This window comes from Spermophilus citellus (genome assembly GCF_964194105.1).
Source record: "Spermophilus citellus genome assembly, chromosome: 7".
Lineage (NCBI taxonomy): Eukaryota > Metazoa > Chordata > Mammalia > Rodentia > Sciuridae > Spermophilus > Spermophilus citellus.
The window spans coordinates 28,325,577-28,348,084 of record NC_138188.1 but is presented as its reverse complement, the minus strand read 5'-3'; the positions used below and the strand labels follow the sequence as shown (position 1 = coordinate 28,348,084).

The 22,508-nt window shown below is 38.0% G+C and overlaps 1 protein-coding gene across 1 annotated transcript in view; it reads right to left on the bottom strand.

The window, feature by feature from the left end:
• Window positions 1–22,508, bottom strand: part of LOC308652761 (collagen alpha-4(VI) chain-like) — a gene marked incomplete at its 5' end in the record, with an annotated part of 92,639 nt that overhangs the window by 22,758 nt on the left and 47,373 nt on the right. Inside the window, 10 exon segments of the mRNA XM_081300798.1 lie at window positions 937–999; window positions 2,430–2,492; window positions 2,596–2,631; window positions 7,197–7,247; window positions 10,566–10,628; window positions 11,176–11,238; window positions 13,392–13,454; window positions 15,397–15,459; window positions 18,688–18,723; window positions 18,829–18,882. Coding sequence (XP_081156924.1) covers window positions 937–999; window positions 2,430–2,492; window positions 2,596–2,631; window positions 7,197–7,247; window positions 10,566–10,628; window positions 11,176–11,238; window positions 13,392–13,454; window positions 15,397–15,459; window positions 18,688–18,723; window positions 18,829–18,882 — 555 coding nt within the window.

Sequence of the window (22,508 nt, the reverse complement as noted above, 5' to 3'; positions counted from 1 at the left end):
TCATACACTGTTCTAAATTAAATCCGAGTCCCTCCCCTATCCCTTCTCTCCATCCACCCATCACTACTCTGCCTTTTCCCTAGTACGTGTTTGGTGCTAGGGAAATCCTGGAGAGTGAGTCTATGAATGCAAACAAGATGAGCCAAATATTTATGCAGATTGTAGCTGCAGCCTGGCTCCAATCACTCTGGGAGTCTATAGATCTTTGTTTTTTATGCAGCACAAATTAGCCATTTGTAACCTTGGGCAGGTCACCATAATCTTCTCAGTCTCTGTTTCTTCACTTGTACTATGATGTGAATAGACCTCTATCTATATGACTTTTGCTTCTCTAGCTTTGTCTCACCTCTCCAGTAAACCCTAAACCTCAGTGAAACCACCAGGTTTAATGCCCAGCTGACTCTAGATGCCATTCCATGCCCCAGGAGGAGGTAGGGGGCAGAATCATAGCTTTGAAGTCTTTTCTTTCAAACCAAATGACTTTTTACAGAATTTTAAAAGATATTTATAGGCTTAGAACACTATTAATTCAGTTAGGATTATAAAAATTATTATTTTGTTAGTATTTCCTTCTGGTTCCTGCATACACATCATTGCTCATCTTGTTTGCATTGATAAACTCACTCTCCAGTGAGTTTTATTCATTATCTTATGTATTTAGGCAGATTCATAAATCTCTAGCCACTCCACTATATTCCCCATGCTCAAGAAAAAATATATATGTATGTGTGTATATATATGTATTTATTTTTTTAATAAGTACACACACTGAGTAATGATTTGAAGCTAATGTTCTCTGAAGCAAATTTGGCTTATTCCCTAGATTCTTTTGTCTGTCTCAAATGTTCACTTCCTCTTTATAGACACCTTTTATCAAATCTTTATGCATTTTTATACAAAGGTTGAAAATAAAAGAAAGGAACAGATACATGTTACCATTTTGCCTGGCAGGCCTTGGTCACCTGGAGCTCCAATAAATCCAGGAAAGCCAGCATTACCCTAAAAATGACCAAAGCAAAGAATAAGCTTCCACACTGATTACAACTAACAGAGACCCGCTATGAGATATCAAGTTGTCATTATACATAAGGCCAATGGGTCTGCTATTGTCCAGTTGGTTTATGAACAGTAAATCCATGAGGAGAGAAATGGAGATTAGAAAGAGAAGGGGTACCTTTTCATTAACCATCCAGCCCTCCTGCCCCATATACCTAACTCCAGACTTGCCCATGTGTGATACACACACACTTCCAGACAAGCCTTCAAAGAGTTGAGTCTCAAGGTCATATAGCAAAAAGGAATACATGAAGTCTATGTTAAGGTCCTGACATCAAGGAAAAGGAAAAATTCCCACACCACCGTCAGGTTCTCAGTGTCTCAGAAAAGGCACATGATTTTTCATAGGCTCACTGCTTGTATTCCAGGTATTTGAAATGATACGGCATTATTTGGATTTCACTGATGCTTTCACCCTTTTTGATTTGAAACTAGAGAGATAAGTTAGCTGATTAGGGTAACCATAGCCAGCAGTAAGCCAAGTTAAGCACAGATCAAATTTTTCTTTAAGTCATTGCCATTGAGTGAAGATTCCAATGACTGAATGCATGGAAAATACAAATTATCAGCCAGGTGTTGGGGCACATACTTATAATTCCACTACTTGGGAGGCTGAGGCAGAAATATTGCAAGTTCCATGCCAGCCCCAGCAACTTAGCAAGACCCTGTCTCAAAAAAAAATAATAATAAAAAGGGATGATGGGGTATAGCTTGGTGGTAAGGAACCCCTGGGTTCAATCCCCAGTACCAAAAAAAGAAAACATATATTCTCTTTTCTTTCCTCTTTTTCTGCACTTTCTGTCCTTTCCCTGGCTAGCCTTGGCGCTTTGATATCTATCAGCTGAACACTACCACTGTGTTAATATCCACAGGATTAATCTTTTCAAAAAAAGAGTTGCCAGTGATTGTGGCTCTTCAAGACTGAATCTTCAGAACCTGAAGGAATAGATTTTTTTTAATGGGAGACTCCATGAAGCACAATGGACTGAAATTTCACCAAGATAGAATTCCTGAGAAATAATTAATAAATAAATAAATAAATAAAATAGCTAAAAGAAAGTTAAGGCTTGGAAGAATCCTGAAGAAACAGCGATGATTGATCTACAGCTAAAACTCATCCAGACTTACAAAAGACAGAGAGGGCCCCAGCATGTTTTCAAAAGGTTGGTCTTGTATAACTAAAACTCTAACTTGTATTTTCTGTTGTTATGATTTGGTAAACTGCATTGCATTCAGAAGATAAATGAGGGGGGACTAAGTGGAGAGTGTGGTAGATCAGAGAAAGGACGGAAAGTGCTTTAAGAAGGAATGGGCTTCCTGCCACGAAGTCCATTAATGCAATGGAAGTGTGGGAGAGGGTTCTTAGGGCTTACCCTCTTCCCTCTGATTCCCTTTGCTCCCTTCTCTCCTTGGTGGCCAGGGTCACCATCTTCTCCCTTCATAAAATCAAAAGCAGAACAGTGAATGTAAAGAAAAATAAATACAAACTAATGACACATGCTGCATACCAGTTTCCAGGCCAGAAAGACATCTTCTTACTTGTTCACCAGGATAGCCAGGGAATCCAGATTCACCCTAGTGTTGGAAATGAGATAAGGTCATGTTTAATGTGATGTGATGAAGTATTTCCTTTACATTCCTCACTGAAAGAAGACATTGTAATTTTGAGGAAAGAAATTCAAAACCAGTGCCAGGAAAAACAACTATATAAATTGTTATTATCTTGAGCTGCTCTCAAGGGGCCCTACTCCATTTCTCTAATTCAACATGAAACAACTTGTAAACGATTTTTACAAATTTTTCTCCCTCTCCTTGGCATACTATATAATGATACTTCCTTCTTAAGCATTTTTCTCTCTCCTTTTAAATAACCCTACGTTTGACCCAATGGAAACCAAGGGGGGAGCACCAAATTGAATGTTAGGAAGCAAGCATTCATTGTCAGAACCAAAGGCATGCTGCAAAGCAATCTTTCTTTCAACAAGTATTTATTTAGCATCTACCATGTGCCAAGCACTTCTCTAGGCCCTGGGAACTCAGCGGTGAACAGAACAAAGACCCCATAGAATTTAAATGCCAGTGAGGAAGCAAGCAAACAAACAAACACATAGGAAAAGAGAAATGCTATTCCCGGAAAGGGATCAAGAAGTAAAATATTATAATTGTCCTTCAGTATTCATGGAAGAATACTGTTCTAGCATTCTTGGAAGAATTAGTTCTAGCATCCTGTACAGACAAAACATCTGTGGATGTTCAAGTCCCTTGGGTAAAATGGTTCAGGATAGTATTTGCACATAACCTATGCATATCCTCCCATAGGCTTTAAGTCATATATAGATTACTTATAATACCTAATGCAATGCAAATGCTATGTAAACAGTTGCTATACTGTATTGTTTAGAGAACAATAACATAAAATAAGCTGGTACATGCTCAGTACAGACACAATTTTTTTCAAACATCTTCTATCTGCAGTCGATTAGATTTGTGCATGTGAGTATGTGTTCTTGGGTGGGATAGAGGGCTATTTTATATAAGGTGACCAGGCAAAGCCTATTTGTAAAGGTGGCATTTGGGCAAAGACCAACATGAATTGAGGAAACAAGCCAAACAGATATCTGGGACAAGAGTGTTCCAGGCAGGAGAAACCCCAAGGCAAGAGAATGAAAGTGTGCTGCCATGTTTAAGGAACACTGAAGCCAATGGAGGGCAGGAAGAGGGCAGGAGGAGATGATGCTGAAGAATTCACAGGAGGCCACGATAACTTATTCTGAGTGACATGGGGAGTCACAGCAGGGCTTTGTTTTTAAGAATGGCTCTGGCTGCTTCCTGTAGAATGCTCTGAGGACAGAGCTGAAAGCAGAGAGACCAGGAATGAGACTACTGCAATAATCCAGGTAGAAAACCATGTTGGCATGGTTCAGAGAGGAGATGTAGCACTGAGAAATTATCAAATGCTGGATGGCTATATCTGGAAGATAGACTCACCATTATTCATTGATGCATTAAATATAAGGGTGAGAGGAAGAAACATCATTTATCCTGAGCACTTGGAGAAACTCCATACCCTGAGATGAGGAAGGCTCAGGTGAGAGGCAGGTTATCAAGGGAACCAGTTTGACCAGTGGGGTATTTGATAATATTAAGAGATTACTGCAAATTCTTTGATGTTCATATTTTTAAACAACCTTTTAAAGATGCAACCTGAATTATTTGTATATGAACTATGAGACGTTTGGGGTTTTCTTTAAAATAGTTGGCAGGAAGGGGATATAAGTAAGTGGGAATATAAATAAAACAAAATTGGCCAGGGGTTTTTCATTGTTTGAACTAGGTGATAAGTACATGAGGAGGGATCATTACTAATCTTAGCCACTAAACTAAGTCAAACTAATCTCTTCATATATGTTTAAATGTTTCTATAATAAAAAGAATAAAAGATCAATTTAAAAAGAAGAAACTTGTTTGGGAACATGCCAATTTTAAGACGCCTGTTAGATGATCAAAGCAAAGCATTTCCGAAGTTAGGATATTGCTCCAAACTTAAGATGTAAACTGGAGATCATGGGAGAGATGGTACTTGAGGCCAGGAAACTGGATTTTGCTGAGGACAGTCTCCCAAGGGGTGAGTAATGGGGAGATAATTGTGAAAATAGAGCCCTGAATCTTCCTATACTTAAAATCAAGAACATTCTGAAGATCCAGCAACAAGGGTTGAGAAACAGCATGCAGGAAAAAAAAAAGTGGGATGTACTGGAAGCTAAGTGAGGAAAGGTGTCAAGAAGAAGCCCATGGTCACGTTTATCAAAGCTGCTGAAAGATGGAATGTGACAGGGCAGAGTGCAGACCACTGGATTTAGTTACATGCGGTTCACTCTGTCTAAAGCAGACCAAGTCAGGGAGTAAAGGCTCAACTATCATCAGTTAGAAAGTGGAACTTCTCACCCTTGCACTATGCACATTTTAGATCTGGTAGTCCTTTGTCGTGAGGGCTGTCCTGTGTGATGCAGATGTTAAATCAGCACCTCTGGTCTCTACACAGTAGATGCCAGTAGCATCCCCTTCCCTCTCCCATTGTGACAACCAGAACATCTCCAGATATTTCCAAACATCCCCTAGAGAATAATATCATCCCTAGTTCTCAACTAGATATAGATGACTCCTTCAATGAGTGCTGCTAAAAATAAGCAAGGTAATGGGAGTAGTGTATAATCAAGTAAGGAATTTGGGGTACTTGTTTTTCTTAAGATGAGAAATATTTGTATTTTTGTACACAAATGGAAATAACTGACACCGGACGATGCAAAAGATCAAAGTGGCATATTCAGAGGACAGAGCTCTGAGTAAACAAAAGGAGTAGAGTTCAGTCTAGGAGATGAGGAACTAATGTTGGATAGAAACATGAATGTTCATCCAGAGCAGAAGACGAAGGCAGGATATTTGGGTCCAGAGGCAAGTGGATGGGCCCACTTGGTGGTGGACATATGCAGACGTTCTCATCTCATTGCTTCTGTAAATGAAGTCGGAAGCTCGATCGTCTGCTTTGAGTGTAGAAGAGAAAGCAAAATAGAAAGAGCCTTGGAGGTTTGAGGAGAGTGGAGAGGGTATGAAATAGTTACCTCGATGAGGAGGATAGTGATTAGACTAGGAAAAGGTAGCTGAACTGACAAGCAGCAATAAAGCCCATTTAAAGTGAGACCACTAGACCTTGCCAAGGAAAATTCACACAAACGTTGACTGAATCTATGTGTTGCATCATGTTAACAACACACATTGCTTAGCTGTGAGCTGAGCACATACTACCCAGAATGTTCTTCACATGCAACTACTTCCCTAGAGAAGAAAGACTTAGTTTGCTGGATGGGGCTCCAGTAGTCTAGCTTCTACACTTTTCTCTGTCTCTGACCAGCTATATGACCACAGGCAACTTACTTCACTTCTCTGAGCCTCCGTTTTCTTGTCTGTAACTCAACGAGGCTGAACTAGATAGTCACGAAGGCTCTTTCTATCTCCATCATTCCATGGATATTCACTAGGAAATTACTGTGTTGGACATTTTTTTTTCCTCAACAACATGGCCACAGTGTCATCTTGCAACCACAGAGGAATCATGAGAACTGCAGACAAGCCAGCCCAGAGTCCTGACATCATGAAGTAGCTGAGCATCAGTAAACAGCCCAGTGATTTCTTACTTTGTGAGGCAATAAATGATGGTGATAGAAAAAATAATAATTAAAAAAATGATGGTGATAGAGATAGTAATTTGGAGACTAAACCAGTCAGAATACGAGTTTGTTCAACAAACTTCGTGTGACCTCCATGTTTCAAAACCCATCAGTGTGACCCATGAGCTATGTGGAAAATACCAGCTTCTAATGGTAGTGGCACTCTTTAATTAATACTTATTTATTAAGCACCTTCCCTGTGCCAGGCTCCATTTCAGCAATGCAAAGATGAATAAGGGGCAATCATGTTGCCAGTTCATAGACTAGGTGGGTAGACATAAATACAGAGAAATTATAATACAACCTACCTGGAAAGGCGCTACTGCAGAAACACATACAATGTGCTTTAGGAACACAGAGCATAGGACAACAAATTCTGTCTGGAGAAGTTAAAAAGGTTTCCACCAGGAGAATTTGATATTTGAGTTGGTTTTAGAAAATGAGTGAAAATCATCCAAGGGAGAGAGATGGAGAAGGGCATATTAAATAGAGACAAGGGTGTTTACAAGGCATGAAGTATTTATAAGGTGGCAGGTGAGGTAAGAAGTTTGATTTTTAAATAAGAATGGGACAAAATCTACTTTTACTTTTTAGGAAGGAACTCTGCCAGCTACAGCACATCATAAGCAGCATGTAAAAATCATTCTTGGCACACCACTTAGAAAATTATCTTAGTCTACTAAAATAAAATTACATATATATATATATATACACACACACACACACACACACACACACACACACACAAACATACATACTACATACCTACCTATTGAGAAAAAGGAAAAGGAAGGTTTGTTGCTTTGCTAGCAAAAGAGAAACACAGGAGAGGCTGTGATTCTACCCATCAGCAGGAACAGGGGGCTATGAAAGCAATATTTTTCAAGTCAGGATACCCTGTAAGTTAACCCTCACCTTTGTTCCTTTTCTTCCTGGACGTCCATATCCATCTGGACCAAGAAGACCCTAAGAAAATGACACAAGATCCATTGTCCTCCAGATCAACACATGGTTGATGACAACATCTGAACCTTGAATAATTCAACAATGCAATGGGGTGGGGAAGAGGGAAGGTCTAGGAGGGGATAAAGGTTTATAATTTTAAAAGACCATGACAGAAGGAAGTTTGGAGGTTTGGGTTTAGTTGTTATTTTGTTTTGGGTACTGGAGATTAAACCCAGGAGTAGTTAACCTCTGAGCCACCTCCCCAGCCCCTTTTTGTATTTTATTTAGAGACAGGGTCTCTCTGAGTTGCTTAGGGCATCGCTAAATTGCTGAGGCTGGCTTTGAACTTGCGATCCTCCTGCCCCAGGCTTCCGAGCTGCTGGGATACAGGCATGCACCACCACACCTGGCAGGAAGTTTGGCAGTTGTTTTAGGTATCATCTTGCTGATTTGTAAAAGCTTCAACAAGGTGCAACATCAGCAAGATGATGGCAGAGTTTCAGGAGCCATGTCACTGAGCCATTGGACTAAACTCGCTTTCCTTGTAGGGCAAGAAAAACAAAGAAAGAAGCTCCAGAACTGATAAACTTCCAGGAATAAAGACATACTTTAGAGAATAATATTGGAAATAGAGGCAATGTAATGGTTACTTGCTCAGGCTTATCACCCAGACAGGCCTAAATATTTTTTTATTTGTTCTAATCAATTATACATGGCAGCAGAATGCTGGATTCATTGTACACAAATGGAGCACAATTTTTCACTTCTCTGGTTGTACAGGAAGTAGGAGCACACCATTCATGCAGTCATACATATATCTAGGGTAATAATGGGCTAAGGAACTGAACAGACACTTCTCAGAAGAAGGTATACAATCTATCAACAAATATACGAAAAAAATATTCAACATCTCTAGTAAGAGAAATGCAGATCAAAACTACTCTGACATTTCATCTCACTCCTATCAGAATGGCAATTGTCAAGAATACAAGCAACAATAAGTGTTAGTGAGGATGTCAGGGGAAAGGCACACTCATACATTGCTGATGGAACTGCAAATTGGTGCAACCAATCTGGAAAGTAGTATGGAGATTCCTTTAAAAAAAATGGAATGGAACCACCATTAGATAGACAGCTATCTATCCCAGTTATCCCATTCCTTGGACCCAAAGGACTTAAAAACAGCATACTACAGTGACACAGCCACATCAATGTTTATAGCATCTCAATTCACAATAGCCAAACTGTGGAACTAACCTAGACATCCTTCAATAGATGAATGGATAAAGAATCTGTGGTATATATACACAATGGAATATTACTCAGCAATAAAAGAGAATAAAATTATGGCATTTTCAGGTAAATGGATGAAGTTGGAGAATATCATGCTAAGTGAAGTAAGCCAATCCCAAAAAACCAAAGGCTGAATGTCCTCTCTGATAAGTGGACGCTAATCCATAATAGGGGTTGGGGGATAGGATGAGTGGAGGAACTTTGAATTGGACAAAGGTGAGGGAAAGGAAGGGAAGGAGGATGGGGGTAGAAAAGATGGTAGAATGAGACCTAAATATTTTTCCTCGTGCTAGGGATGGAACCCAGAGCCTCATGCGTGCCAGGCACATGCTCCGCCACTGAGCCACATTCCCAGTCCCAGACCTGAATGTTTATTTCAGTGCCAATATGGTTATATGAGTGACTCTGGGGAAGTTGCTCAACCTCTCTAAATTTTAGTTTCCTCATCTGTAAAATATAGATAATAATATCAGATGTTGAGAGCCACAGCCGAAGGGGCCCCAGCAAACTTCCAGCTGCCAGCAAACTTCCAGCTGCCAGCTGATGATTGGCTCACAGCGGCCCCAGCAAACTTCTAGCTGCCAACTGATTGGCTCCTCTGAGGTGATGTTCATTGGGCTGTTTCCCCGCTCTTTCAGACCACCGAGCTGCTCATTGGGGGACTTTTTCTGTGGCTCTCAACAATCATCTCCATGGTATGGTTGTTGGGAAGACTGAGAATATGCATGGAAAATCCCTAGCACAATGCTAGTACCTTCTCTGTAGAAAGTACTTAACGAATGGTAAATATGTTGTTGTTGTTGTTATTGTTGCTGCTGCCAAGGTTGCTGCTGCTGTGGGTGGCAGCAGTAGAGATGGTGGCCCAAGCTTTGGGCTACTTTTAACCAGGAAATTTTAATGAAATCAAACAAAATGTTAGTTTTACCAACTGAATTTTCAGAGTATAGAAGCTGACCATTATTTACTTCATATTTGACTTGACAGTAATCCTATTCTGTTCTTCCCCTTTTCACATTTAAGTTTAAGTCTCCTGGGCCTGTTTTTGCTTCCTCTCTACGCTACTATTTCAGTGTAAAGAAAGGAGGGGGAAAGGGGGGGTGATTAAAAAAGTACCTAAAGACCCTTCCTAGCCACTGGTGAAAGAAATCTCAGAAATATGAGCTGGAAGGTAGCATTACTCTTTATGATAAAAGCTGATTTCTATCAGGTGGTGAATTGAAAATAGCCACAAAATAACTATCCTATTTCACTGCCTAATCTTGCCACCACATTAATATATCTTTAGGAGTATTCCATGCATCCTAATGTTGGGCTCAAAACAGTTTAATAATAAACGATTTTTAAGGACTACCACCAGCACAATTTAAAAAAACACACATAATAGTTGCACCCCATGTTTTTGCAAGAAAATTTGACATAAAATCTGCAATGACATGTACAAATATGTAACAACGAATCCTACCATTATGTATAATTATAATGCACCATTAAAAAAACATGGGAAAAGTCTGCAACAATTATACAGTGAAATATGATAATTTATTCTTATGTTCACAGTAAGAACTGAGGTAAAAATACATAGACCTGCCTTGCCAGTGTTATTTGTAGAAGTAAGTCTTTTATGATCTTTGGTCTGCAAACATTATTTCTACACTCTGGATGTTCGAAGATATTCTCTTAAATGTTCACAACTCTGATTGGCTGTCTTGTTTGATGCCCTGGAAAGATGTTTCACTGGGCATCTCTGCATTCCCAAAAGACTCAGATACTTATAAAACATCTTTGTCCAACAGAAGAGGTTCATTGACACTTCCCTCTTCAACAACACGGAAGGAGGCAAAATAAATCCCAGGGCTTCTTTGGATTCTTTATTTTTACAGGAGTTTGAGAATCTTTGACTATTACAATTCTCAGCAGCTATAGTGATCATGTCATATTTGTAACCCAAGTTCAATATATCAAGAATATCAGATTTTTATATGAAACAAGAACAAATACCAAACAAGAAATTCAATCAAGAGTTCAAAACAGAGAAACTAAACTCACAGGCTGCCCTCTTGGTCCTTGTTGACCCCGTGAGCCTTTCTCTCCTGCATCACCAAGCTCTCCCTTTTATAACAAAGAGAAAAGATGAGATTAATTTTCTCCCATGGGTTTATGTAATTTTGTACTATTTTCCTCAGAAATTACTGTTACTCTTTTCAAGTCCTTTTAGCATCACAATACAGTCTAAAGGCTCTGTTAAAGGTTTTCTCTGGCTTTGTTAAATACAGATACTTCCAAATATAGCAATGATCCTGCTACTGCATATTAACAAAACCAATTTATACATACCATAAATTGCAGAATTTTTTTATTCCTTTGGCTTTTTCTAGACATAGGTGTGTGAACCTGTGTTTGCAGTAAATATGTATTTCTCTCTGTTAATGTCTGTTTGCTGATGAATGTGACACACACACACCCTTCCTATTTGTCTATGTGTCTTTCCCTTTTATCCAGCTATCCAGCTATAAGGTAAAGATCAATCAATAGCTTCACCAACCACATCAGAGACATATGCTGAAAATGATCATGTAAGGAAAGATTAGTATTTAAAAAAAAAAAAAACAGGGGCTTCCCCAAGTTGTGATCATGAAGAGTGTTCTCTGACATTTACCTTTATTCCTCTTGGCCCAGCTTTTCCTTTGGAACCATTTGGCCCTGGAGACCCAGGATTCCCCTGCAACAACACCATGGCCAATGTCACCACTAAGGACAGATGCTCCATGATTTAATATTTTTTTTTTAATTTATAATGGTGCATTCATTAAAATCTATACTTCTAATTTCGAATTTTTAACTACTCCAGGTCCAGTGATGTGTGATACAATACTGTCTTGTGATGCTGAAGAGCAGCAGGGAGCCATGGCTTCCAGTCAGTCATGTAATCGTGAAGGTTAACAATTGATCCTCTACAGTGTGCTGTGTCGCCAAGCTATGGTGCTTGGCAGGTTAGGTCTATTAAATGCATTTTTCACTTAATGATATTTTTACCTTCCAATGGGTTCATGGGGACATGGCCCTGTTGTAAGTCAAGGAACATCTGTTTTATTGAAATGGTCTGGAACTGACAATGTGCTCTTAAACCATCATGGAGCTTAGCCTTCAATATTCAGTACAATTAGTCAATTTTACCTTCCAACATACAAAATATACAATATAAACATTTAAGCTCTGGGCTGGGGGTTTGGGAGACAGGAGTAAGGTATACACATGTACCACATAATTAAGAATTGGAAAGGCTGGGGATATAGCTCAGTTGGTAGAGTGCTTGCCTTGCATGCACAAGGCCCTGGGTTCAATCCCCAGCACCACAAAAAAAAAAAAAATTGGAGGAAGTATCTGTATACTAGAGATGCATTATGGTTTGAATATGAAGTGTCTCCACCAAAACTCCTGTTAGTGCAGGAGTTGAGGTGAAATGATTTAGAGATGAAATGATTGGATTATTAAAGATGTAACCCAAATCAGCCCATCCTAGTTTGAATGGACCAACTGGGTGGTAACAGAAGACAGGTGAGGCATAGCTAGACAAGGTGGGTCACTATCTTGTTAAGTATTTTGGTCCCAACAACAAAAAGCTATCTGAACCAAAGGGGAAACATGATTCAATTAAAAGATCAGGATGAAAAAAACCTAGACTTAAACCTGATCCAAAAATAAAATACTTTCAAATGACATTTAAAATAAGACAAAAAGTTACAGGGCTAGATTTTTCCTGACAAAAGTGTTGTGATTTGGATATTCGGTGTCTCCCAAAGCTCATGTGTGAGGGAATGCAAGAAAGTTTAGAGGTGAAATGATTGGGTTCTGAGAGCTTTAATCTAGTCAATGTGTTAGTCCACTGATAGGGATTAACTGGGTGATACCTGCAGGCAGGTAGGGTGTGAGTGAAGGAGGTGGGTCCCTGGGGATGTGTCTTTGGGGTTTCTATTTTGTCCCTGGTGAGGAACTCTCTCTCTGCTTCGTGGTGCCACGTCCTGAGCTGCTTTCCTCCACTACATTCTTCCACCAGAATGTTCTACCTCGATTCAGGCCCAGAGTGACGAAACTGTCTATGGAGACCTCTGAAACCCTGAGCACCAAATAAATGTTTCCTCTCCTAAAACTGTTCTTGTCTGGTATTTTGTTCTCAGCAGCAAAAAAAAAAGCTGACTAAAACACCAAGGGAGAGAACAAGGACAGAACCATGGCTTGGACCATCCTGGAGCTGCTGTTTCGAGTCTCCAGTTAGAGGTTCTCATTCCTGACTCCAATCCTGCTGCTCAGGTTTCTAGGCAATCTCAAATGCTCTCTTCCTCGGGGAGCCGCTTTGATTATCTGTCTCAGTCTATCTGACCTTTCCATGAACCCTTAGGAAACAAGATGGGAAGCAGAACAGGCACTAGAAAGACTCAGTTCAGACTCAGAAGGCAGTTCAGCCACCCAGGGTCTGGACAGCAAGTCATTTAATCTCCCTGGGACTCAGTTTTCTTATCTATAAAAGTGAATGCTTCCTTATGTATTTATAAGGAGTAGATTAGTTATTTATACCTCTCTTATGGTATTATTATTTTTGTCTTACCCTATAGATAAATACCAGCTTGTGTCAGATACCTCTAAAGCACCCATGCCTTATGGGTTACTACATTCCCACAATATATCCATAATAGAAGGGAGTACACAGCTGATCATCAATACCCACCACATCAAATTAGCTTTTCTAGAAATTCCTGATACCCACAGACCCCAGAACACATAGTATAGTTCCTGGTCATCCAGGAACCCTCAAGGGTATAAATCAATCATTGTTAATTAGCAGTTGTATTGTAATTGTTCAGTTTTCAAACCTACCTGGGCACCAGGTAACCCTTTTTGACCAAAAGTTCCCGGGGGTCCTTGTCTTCCTCTTGGCCCCTGAACCAAAGGTGATATTAAAATTCAACCAATTTTACAGAAACATTTATATTCTGCAAAGCCACAAAATCACCTCGGATACCTATGGAAGCACAAATCTGGGTGCCCTCACCCATCACCATCTCATTTATCAAACTTGAAGCGGGTGGCGTCTGTAAACTGCAGCACCCACAGCACATTCACTCCCAACCCACTCAGTGTGCAATATGGGATGTGAGTCCTCAGCATCTACGTTTTTAGCCATCTCTCCTGAATCCATTGAGTGCTACGGTTTGAAACACTGCTTCCATATTTTAATTCACCCAACTAACTTTAAATCCTAAAAGGGGATTAGGGGAGCAGATAGGATATTGATTCCTTTGAAAAAAAATAACCTTTTCTTGATAAACACAAGGTCTAAAAATGAGAGATTTTTTAAAAATTTTATCAAGAACCAAAGGCACACATAAGTGGCTTAATCTCATTGCCTACATCACTGAGGAGTTGCTCATTTTTTTCTCCCGTCTATTTTACTTTTACTGATTTTTGACACTTGACTTTTTCTCCAGTTTTTGTGAGAACTACTTTCTCAACAGAAGCATTGATCCTTCCTTTCTCCGAAGTGAGGTATTGACCATCATCTATTTAAATAGACCATCATAGCCACACGCTAGTGGGAAGGTGAGAATTAAGGAGAGGTTTTATCGATTTTCTTGCTCATAGCTCCCAGCATGACATGCATCCCTTTCACCCAGAAACACAATCAAGTGGGTATAGAGGAGAAAGCAAGGAAGCAACCATGGCAGGGGGTCCAAATATGAATTGATCCAGTGATCAGAAAGAAAATGAAAAAAAAAATATATATATATGTATATATATATTCCCTCTGTATTTCAGATACTATTTTTTGATCATAAAGTAAACACAATCTCTAATTGGACTTTGATTACCCATTTCATTCCTTAGTTCTTTTGTCAAGTTTTAAATTAGCAGAAACTTCTAAAATGATCATCTGACACTGAAAGGATTTGTAGTTATGGAGAGTGAGTCAAGATAAATGAAACTGGTTTGTTTTAAACTCCTTCCATTGAGAATACTTGGAAATAATCTGGCTTTTAAAAGAAAGATATACAAAGTGTTCCAGAAGGATCTACAGGTGATAGATTTAGTTTATGATTAGAGGATTCAAAAGAACTAGTTGGAAGTTCAAATTTCCACTTATCACTGGACAGTTTACAGTCTCCCAGTAGACTGAAGTCTTTGAGGGCAAGACTTTTTGCCTTAATGGTCTAAATGCCCCATTTTCTGTCTATTGGCAGAGTACTGTGTGCATGACAGACACTCAATTAACTCTGTTGATTTTTCCTGCCAAATTGAGTACAGTTTAAATGAATATTACTATTACTTGAGTTAACAGTGAAAATTAAATAGGTTAAAAATTAAATATTATTTGAGTAATCGGAATGCACAGTGTCAAAGGCAGTCATTAAGAACATCAATTTTATAACCAGATTGTCTGAGTTTGAATCCCAACTTTATAACTTATTAGCTGTGCAGCTTGGCCAGTTGACCTAACTTCCCCATCCCCTTTTCCACTTCTTCCCTATAAAACAGGGATAATAAGAAACCTGCCTAACCCCCAGTGAAGGATCAAGTGAGTTAAATTCAAGAGCCTATTGCAGTACCCAGAACATAGAGGTCCATAAATATTAGCTATTGTGGTTTACCCTTCTCATAAGAGGGGCTTTGGGAGGCCTTCGAAGGATGGTGTTCAAGGCCATTCTGATTTAATTTCCTATCAAACAATGAAATTAACATTTCATACCAAGTCCTTTAGCATTAAAACCAAGTTAAATATGGCTATACGGAGATATACAGTTGTCACAACAAAACTCACTATTTTGTACAATAACTATGTGATAATCATCATAATTTTTTTTTTAAAAAAGTTCTCCGATTTAACCTGTGAACCTGGATTTCCAAGCTCTCCTTGGTAGCCCTGTTCACCAGATTCTCCACGCACACCCTGTCAAAAAATAAAAATAAAAAAGGCATCTTCAGTGCCCCTGTTGAAGGCAGCCTTCCTAAAAGATGTCACTTGAGAGCCCCAAGGGAAAGACTGAAAAAATATTAGACGGGTGGGGATCAATCCTCCTCGAGGGTAGAGATGGAGACGACACATAAAGGGTTTCCATTCATGCTGAAAAAATGCAAGACCACACTCTCACTGCCTTTCCTGGTCTTTGCACGTCTCTTTTCAAAATTTCAGCTAGTAATAGAAGCAAAAATACTTTCTTTAAATTACCCAAATTCCTGTTTTGTATAAAAATTGGTTCCTAAAAGCCCAGCCCTCTCTTTAAGGTATCTGGACTAAATGTCCACTTGTGTCAAGGACACTGACTCCATGCAAAGAAGTAGAATGTTGATCAAGCATGACACTCTGGGACAAAGGCACACAAAACACATGGTAAAATAATAGAATATTGGCTTGAAAACCCTATGAGCCCTTGGAGCATTTAGCTAGCTCCCAAGGCCAAGGGTGAATTGCTAAAATGATTCATTGGATAACTCCCCTAAGTTATTCCCCAAATTATTATTTTCATTTCTACAGAAAAAGATATTTTTCCAAGATTGGGAATAATTCCAATTTTGTGAATTATTCTGCCTTCTTTTTTCATGCTACTCACAGAAAGACTGGCTCACTGACAGATGAACAAAGGAGCCCAAAAAACCTCAAACCCAGAATTCATCAATATGTGGATCAAATTACTTGCACTTCTTAAGTTTTTAAAAACTATCTGGCACTTCTATTCATCATTATTGTTATATTGTTCAGCTTTTCGAGAGCAGATTTCTAGATTTATTTCAAGAGCAGATTTCTAGATTTATAAGTATAAACCAAGTTTTTAAAGGAAGATAGCTAGAAAGTTTGAACCAGACTGCAATCTAATTTGCATGTCACATTAGTAACTTTCATAGTGTCATGTTTGTGAAAATAACATGGCTCAGTATGGTACAGTTCAGATTCATTATAGTAATTCCACTCATATATTTATATTAAGGAAATAATTGCAGCAAATCAAAACCAAAAACAAAACAAAAAACTTATAGTTTTTATTATATTACTGACCATGATAGCTAGCAAAATAGAAATTACCTAAATGCCCAAAATAGGAATAGTTTAGCAATAAACTGTGCTACTTCAATAGAGTAAAATGTAATGTATTAGGAATGTTTTCTCTAATATCTGGATGTTAATTCACAATAAGGCAGGGGTTAGGGACACTAGAGAAGAATAGTGTTACCTTAGATTAGGTAGAATAAAATGAAGGAAAGGGTTGTGGGGATAGGAAAGATATAGAATGAAACAGACATTGGCACTCATTACTTTATGTATATATGGGACTGCATCACCAATATGATTCTACAATAGATACACTCAGAGCAATAAGAAGTTATATCCCATCTATGTATGATATATCAAAGTGCATAAGTGCATTCTGCTGTCATGTATAACTAATTAAAACAAATAAAAAATTAATTTTAAAAAGTGAAATTAGGAAAATTCAGAAACATAGAAAATCAGAATATAAAATAGTATAGACATTATGATAATCCTTTATTATTTATACAAGTAAAGGGAACACACAAACATAAAAATAATTGCTGAAGGGTAGTGGGTTTGTATATATTTTAAAAAATTAATGATATTCTTAATTGTATCATAACAACAAATGTAAAGTTTTGTTTTATTGCCAAAAGAAATCTATGCATCAATTTATTTGCCATAAACATGATCTTTTCCATAAATAAAATTTCATTTAGAATTCTATTTTATTATGCATCTGGTGAAAACCAGATCTAATTTTATAGACAGTAATGAGCCATATTTTCCTATATATTATAGAGTACTATTATTTGGAATTCAGTACCTCTGTAAGCTACAGTCTTCTGTAGGATTGGCTGGTCTTTAACAAATTACATCCAAGGAATATAAATGGGTCTATAAGACCAGTGCTTCAACATCAGGCCAACTAATAAGCCACTGACATGTTGGATAAACCCAGTTCACCCAGAAGCCTGAAAATAGTTATGTTTCTATCTCTTATTTAAAAATAAAAATTTAAATAGGAATAAAAGCAAACTACTACAGGAACACATAAAGATTATAATGTATGAAGCCAGGCATGGGGTGCATGCTATAATTTGAGGCTGAGGCAGGAGGATTACAAACTTGAGGCTAGCCTCAGCAACTTAGTGAGACCCTGTCTCAAAATAAATAAAAAGGGGTGGCAGGGGGATAGGGATATGACTCAGTTGTTAAATGCATCTGGGTTCAATTTATAGCACCAAAAAAAAAAGATTACAAGATACAAAAGTATAAAGATATTAATCATGTTCATCTAATTATCATGTGAACAATAAATTGATTTAATGAAGAATGGAGAAAATAAATGCATGGCAAGGATGGTGAGGGTGTGCAGAGAAGGAGATGGATAGAGTAAAAAAATTAAATCTTCATCCCTCATGGTGAGAAATCGAAATAAAAGTGATACGAGTCAATATCATTTCTTCTCCATCCCTAAATCACAAGAATACTGGAAAAATACAAGCAGAGCATCATCAGATTATGTCAGAGAGATGTCTACATAAAATAACTTCTTTTGTACAGAAGTTTCGTCATGGGATCAGATATTAGATTTGAATCCTATCTCCAACAATTATTAGCTGTGGTGCCTCTGATAAAGTTACTTTTCTTTGCTAATCCTGTATTCCCTCTCTTACCCATGAAAACTCCTGGAAAGGTTTACATGAGATAATAAAAATAATATTCTAATGTACACCAGGTACTAGATAAATGCTTAGTAAAGTAGGTTTCTTGCAGGGATATTCTCTATCCCACCATCAAACCACACCATCTGGCCTTTGGAAATGGCAAGAGCTCAACCCTTCTCCGTCATCTAGACACAGTCGATCAGCTGTTTGCACCCATGGAAAAAAACCATCATATCAGAATTGAAAGTCCTTTTCTAAGGTATTGGCTTCTTCTCAATCTAAATAAAGTAGAGCAAGTTGAGGAGGAGGCAGAGAACCATATAAACTTCCCTTCTTCATGAAAAAGATCTCCGTGGTCATCTCCCAGGAATTCCCATGCAACCTCCCAGCCCAATGGCATTCCCCTAGACCTCAGAGAGAACTATTAAAGCTGCAATGTACATGGAACAAAGAGCAACTCTCTCCAGAAAGCACTGACCTTCAACCCTGGCAGACCTCGTCTTCCTCGTGACCCCTAAGAAAAGAAGGAAAGCAGAGACCTCAGAGAAAGAAAGAAACCATATCTCACCCAGACACACCTTCCTCTTCCACAAAGGCAGGAGAAATATACTACACCTACCTGAGGGCCAACACTTCCAGTTTTCCCCTGAGGTCCATTGAAACTGGACAGACCCTAAAAAGTAAAAGATAAAGGGAAGATCAGTTTAAATGCCACACACTTCTGGTTTTCTTCTCTATATCTGTACCATCCAATACAGAAGCCCCTAGCTGTAGGCAGCTATTCAAATTAAGTGAATAAAAATGAAATTTAAAAAAAAAATTAGCTCCTCATTCAACACTGGCCACATTTCACATGTAGCCAGGCTACCATATTGGATCACATAGATAGAGAATATTTCCATGATCTCAGAAAGTTCCATTGACCATCACTCCTCAAGAAGCCAATGACATTAAGTTCTCATGTTTCAAACATCAATGTTGTGGACAAATTCCCCACAGATTAGTAGTCTTTCTCCACAGACTCTTCCTTTAATGACTCCTCATGGTTCACCATGCTGGGACAGCAGTCATACACGTTCTTCAACATGCTTAGTATAGGAAAATACTGGCCCATCCCTTTCTACCCATGTCTTATAGGACATGTCTTGAGTGTCAGATAGAAGCAGAAGGTAGAAGGGTATGTCTCTGCACATGGAGAGATCAGTGTATAGGCGATGAAAGAAAGCAAGGTTTCAAAATCACGATGAGGAAACCTCTGTGGAGTAGAAGTGGGGAATGAGTAGTATCCAGAAGGAATGATCCCTCTTTCGGGAGAAATGGAAACCCCATGGGATCCCAAGAAGGAATATTTCAGATAATTATTCAGTGAGGCTACATGCTAAGTCAAGTAGAATACATAAGTGGGGAAAGAATATGAAATACAGAAATAAAAAAATGTCTTGTGAAAATTCGTTCATTCCAACTGTCATTTATAGCACATTAATTCTGACATAATTTAAATATTCCCCAATATGAGGGAAATGCTAATCAAGTCAAGACAGAAACACTTTTCACCTGAAGTTTATAAAGAATATATATATATATATATATATATACACACACACAATATAAACACAAAGGAAAAGGGGGGAAATTCAATATGGAGGCTGCCTCTGATAAGAATCAGAGGGTATATCTGAGTAGACCAGTTATATAGGTCAAATTTTACTTAAACTCAGTGATGGGTTGATAAAAGCTTGTGTTTATGATAGTATTCACTACATCTTTTCCAGGGTCTTGGATATTTCATGATATATTTTTTAAGGTTTTAAAAAAGTATTGATTTTAGTTTAAGATGACGTGCTGATATGCACATTACAAGGGTTTCCAAAAGTTCAGATTGTAGCATCGTGAAGAGGAAAACATCTGAATGATTAACCACAGTGCTCACTTGTCTACTCAGCCATATTATGGGCTTTGGGTTGCAGGATTTATCTGTATAGGTCTTCTATTCAGAGTCGCATTTCTAAGACAGCTGACTTCTTGTCGTTGTACTTGTTAGAATTCTAATGTTTATCTTGAAATACTGTGTTTGTCAAAAAAAATAAATATGTCATGATAAAAAATGCACAAGGCATGCAAATGAAAAAGCACAAAATTAAAAAGCAAATCTTCCTTCTCCCTAGGCAGCCTGAGAAAAGAATGCTTCTCATAAAATTCCAAAAAAAAAATTCTGTACTTACAAGTAGACATAAATATATTGTTTTGTAAACTCAAGCAGGAGCATACTATAAACACTGTCATACATTTTTATATTTTACTCAGTTTTTTTCTTGAAGATTTTTAAAGATCAGCAGAAATAGGTGTATCTGACTTTTTTTTTAAAGTGTATAAAGTAAAAAGAAAAGTATATAAAGTAGAAAGTTTGTGCTATGATGTTGTTCTTCTAAAATTTGCAAAATTATGTGGGAGAATAATTTGTCCCAAATATGGAAAAAGAAAAAAATTATAAGTCCCCATTTTTAAAAATATTACACTACAGGCTGGGGATGTGGCTCAGGCGGTAGCGCGCTCGCCTGGCATGCGTGCGGCCCGGGTTCGATCCTCAGCACCACATACCAACAAAGATGTTGTGTCCGCCGAGAACTAAAAAATAAATATTAAAAATTCTCTCTCTCTCTCTCTCCCAATCTCTCTCTTTAAAAAAAATATTACACTAGAACATTTTGTAACAAGCCCATGGGACACTTTTCTGACTTTCTCTAGAAGAGAGATTGCCGTCGTATGTTAGGAAAGTTCAATAGAATAATGGTTTCCTTGGCTACTGGAACTATGGATCATTTTTCCTCTGTATTTTACTTTATATTCCCAAATTTCTGTAGTAAATGTTACTTTTATGGGCTTTTTTTTTCCAAAGTAGGGGGTAGATGAGAGGAGGCTTTAAATAAAGCCTTCTCACAATAGATCTGGATGTAATAAAGATTCTTTCTTAAAAGATTAATCATTTTTTCTCACTTCAGTAGTAAATAGCATTTTGCAGCCAACATAGTAAAAGAATTATCTGGGCAGATGCTGGAGCCTTTGGGTAAAAGATTTTTGGGAAATAGGAAATTTATAGTCTCAGAGTTATCATTCCCATTCGAAGAAAGGAAAAGCACTCTTGCCGTGGAGAAATCTGGTGAACATAATCCAGTGTTCGAACTTAATGTCACCAATATGACCCAAATCAACACAGTATCCCTGCCCATCATTAATAAATGTACAGCACCACTAAGTCTCTGCCAAAAATGTTTAGCCTGACTGTAGTTATGGAGAAACCATCAGATGAATCCTAATTGAGGTAAATTTAGCCAAATAACTAGTCTGGAATGTCAATGTCACAAATAACTGAGCCACTGATATGATTGAAAGATACCAAAGAGGCAAGACACCTGAAACAATTGCTTAATCCTCAGCTACACACTGGAACAAAAAAAAAAAGGCATAAAGAACATCATTGGCTGTTATGGATCGAATATTTATGTCTCTTCTCAAAAAAACTCATTCTGAAATCTTGACCCCCAAAGTGAAGACAGTAGGAAAGGTATGTCGGTCGGTCATAAGGGTGGAGCCCTCCTGATTGAGATTAGTGCCCTTACAAAAGAGGCCTGAAGGAGCACCCTGTTTTTCCTCCATGTGAGACCATAGCCAAAATACTTATTTAAGAACCAGGATATGGGCCTTCACCAGATGCCAAATCTTCAGTGCCTGGGTCTTAGAATTCCCGACCTCCAGAACTGTGAAAAATGCATGTTATTTAGGGTACCCAGTCTATTGCATTCTGTTACAGTGACCCAAACTAAGACATGGGACAAGTATAGAAATTTGGATATGGACTGTGTATTAGAAAATAATGTTGTACAAATATTGTTTCTCAAGTGTGATAATTATATTGTATTAATATAGAATGATGTCCTTTTCCTAAGAATACACTTGAGCATATAGACATACACATACATGCATTTGTATAAAGAGATATAAAGCAAATATAGTAATAATGGGGTTCATCCTTGCAACTAAAATTTATTTTTCATGGATTTGAAATTTTTCAAAATTAGAAGTTAGGGTAAAAAGAAATGCATAATTTCTAATGATATAGAAGTTTTCTACAAATTTGAACTCACATTGAATAGTGTTTTATAAATCTACCATTTTTATTTAATGTTGCAAATTGGTGTTTTCCATGTCAAGAAATAGTCTTCTATATTATTTTTCACTGCCTAGAAATATTCCATTGTGGGCTGGGGATGTGGCTCAAGCGGTAGTGCGCTCGCCTGGCAT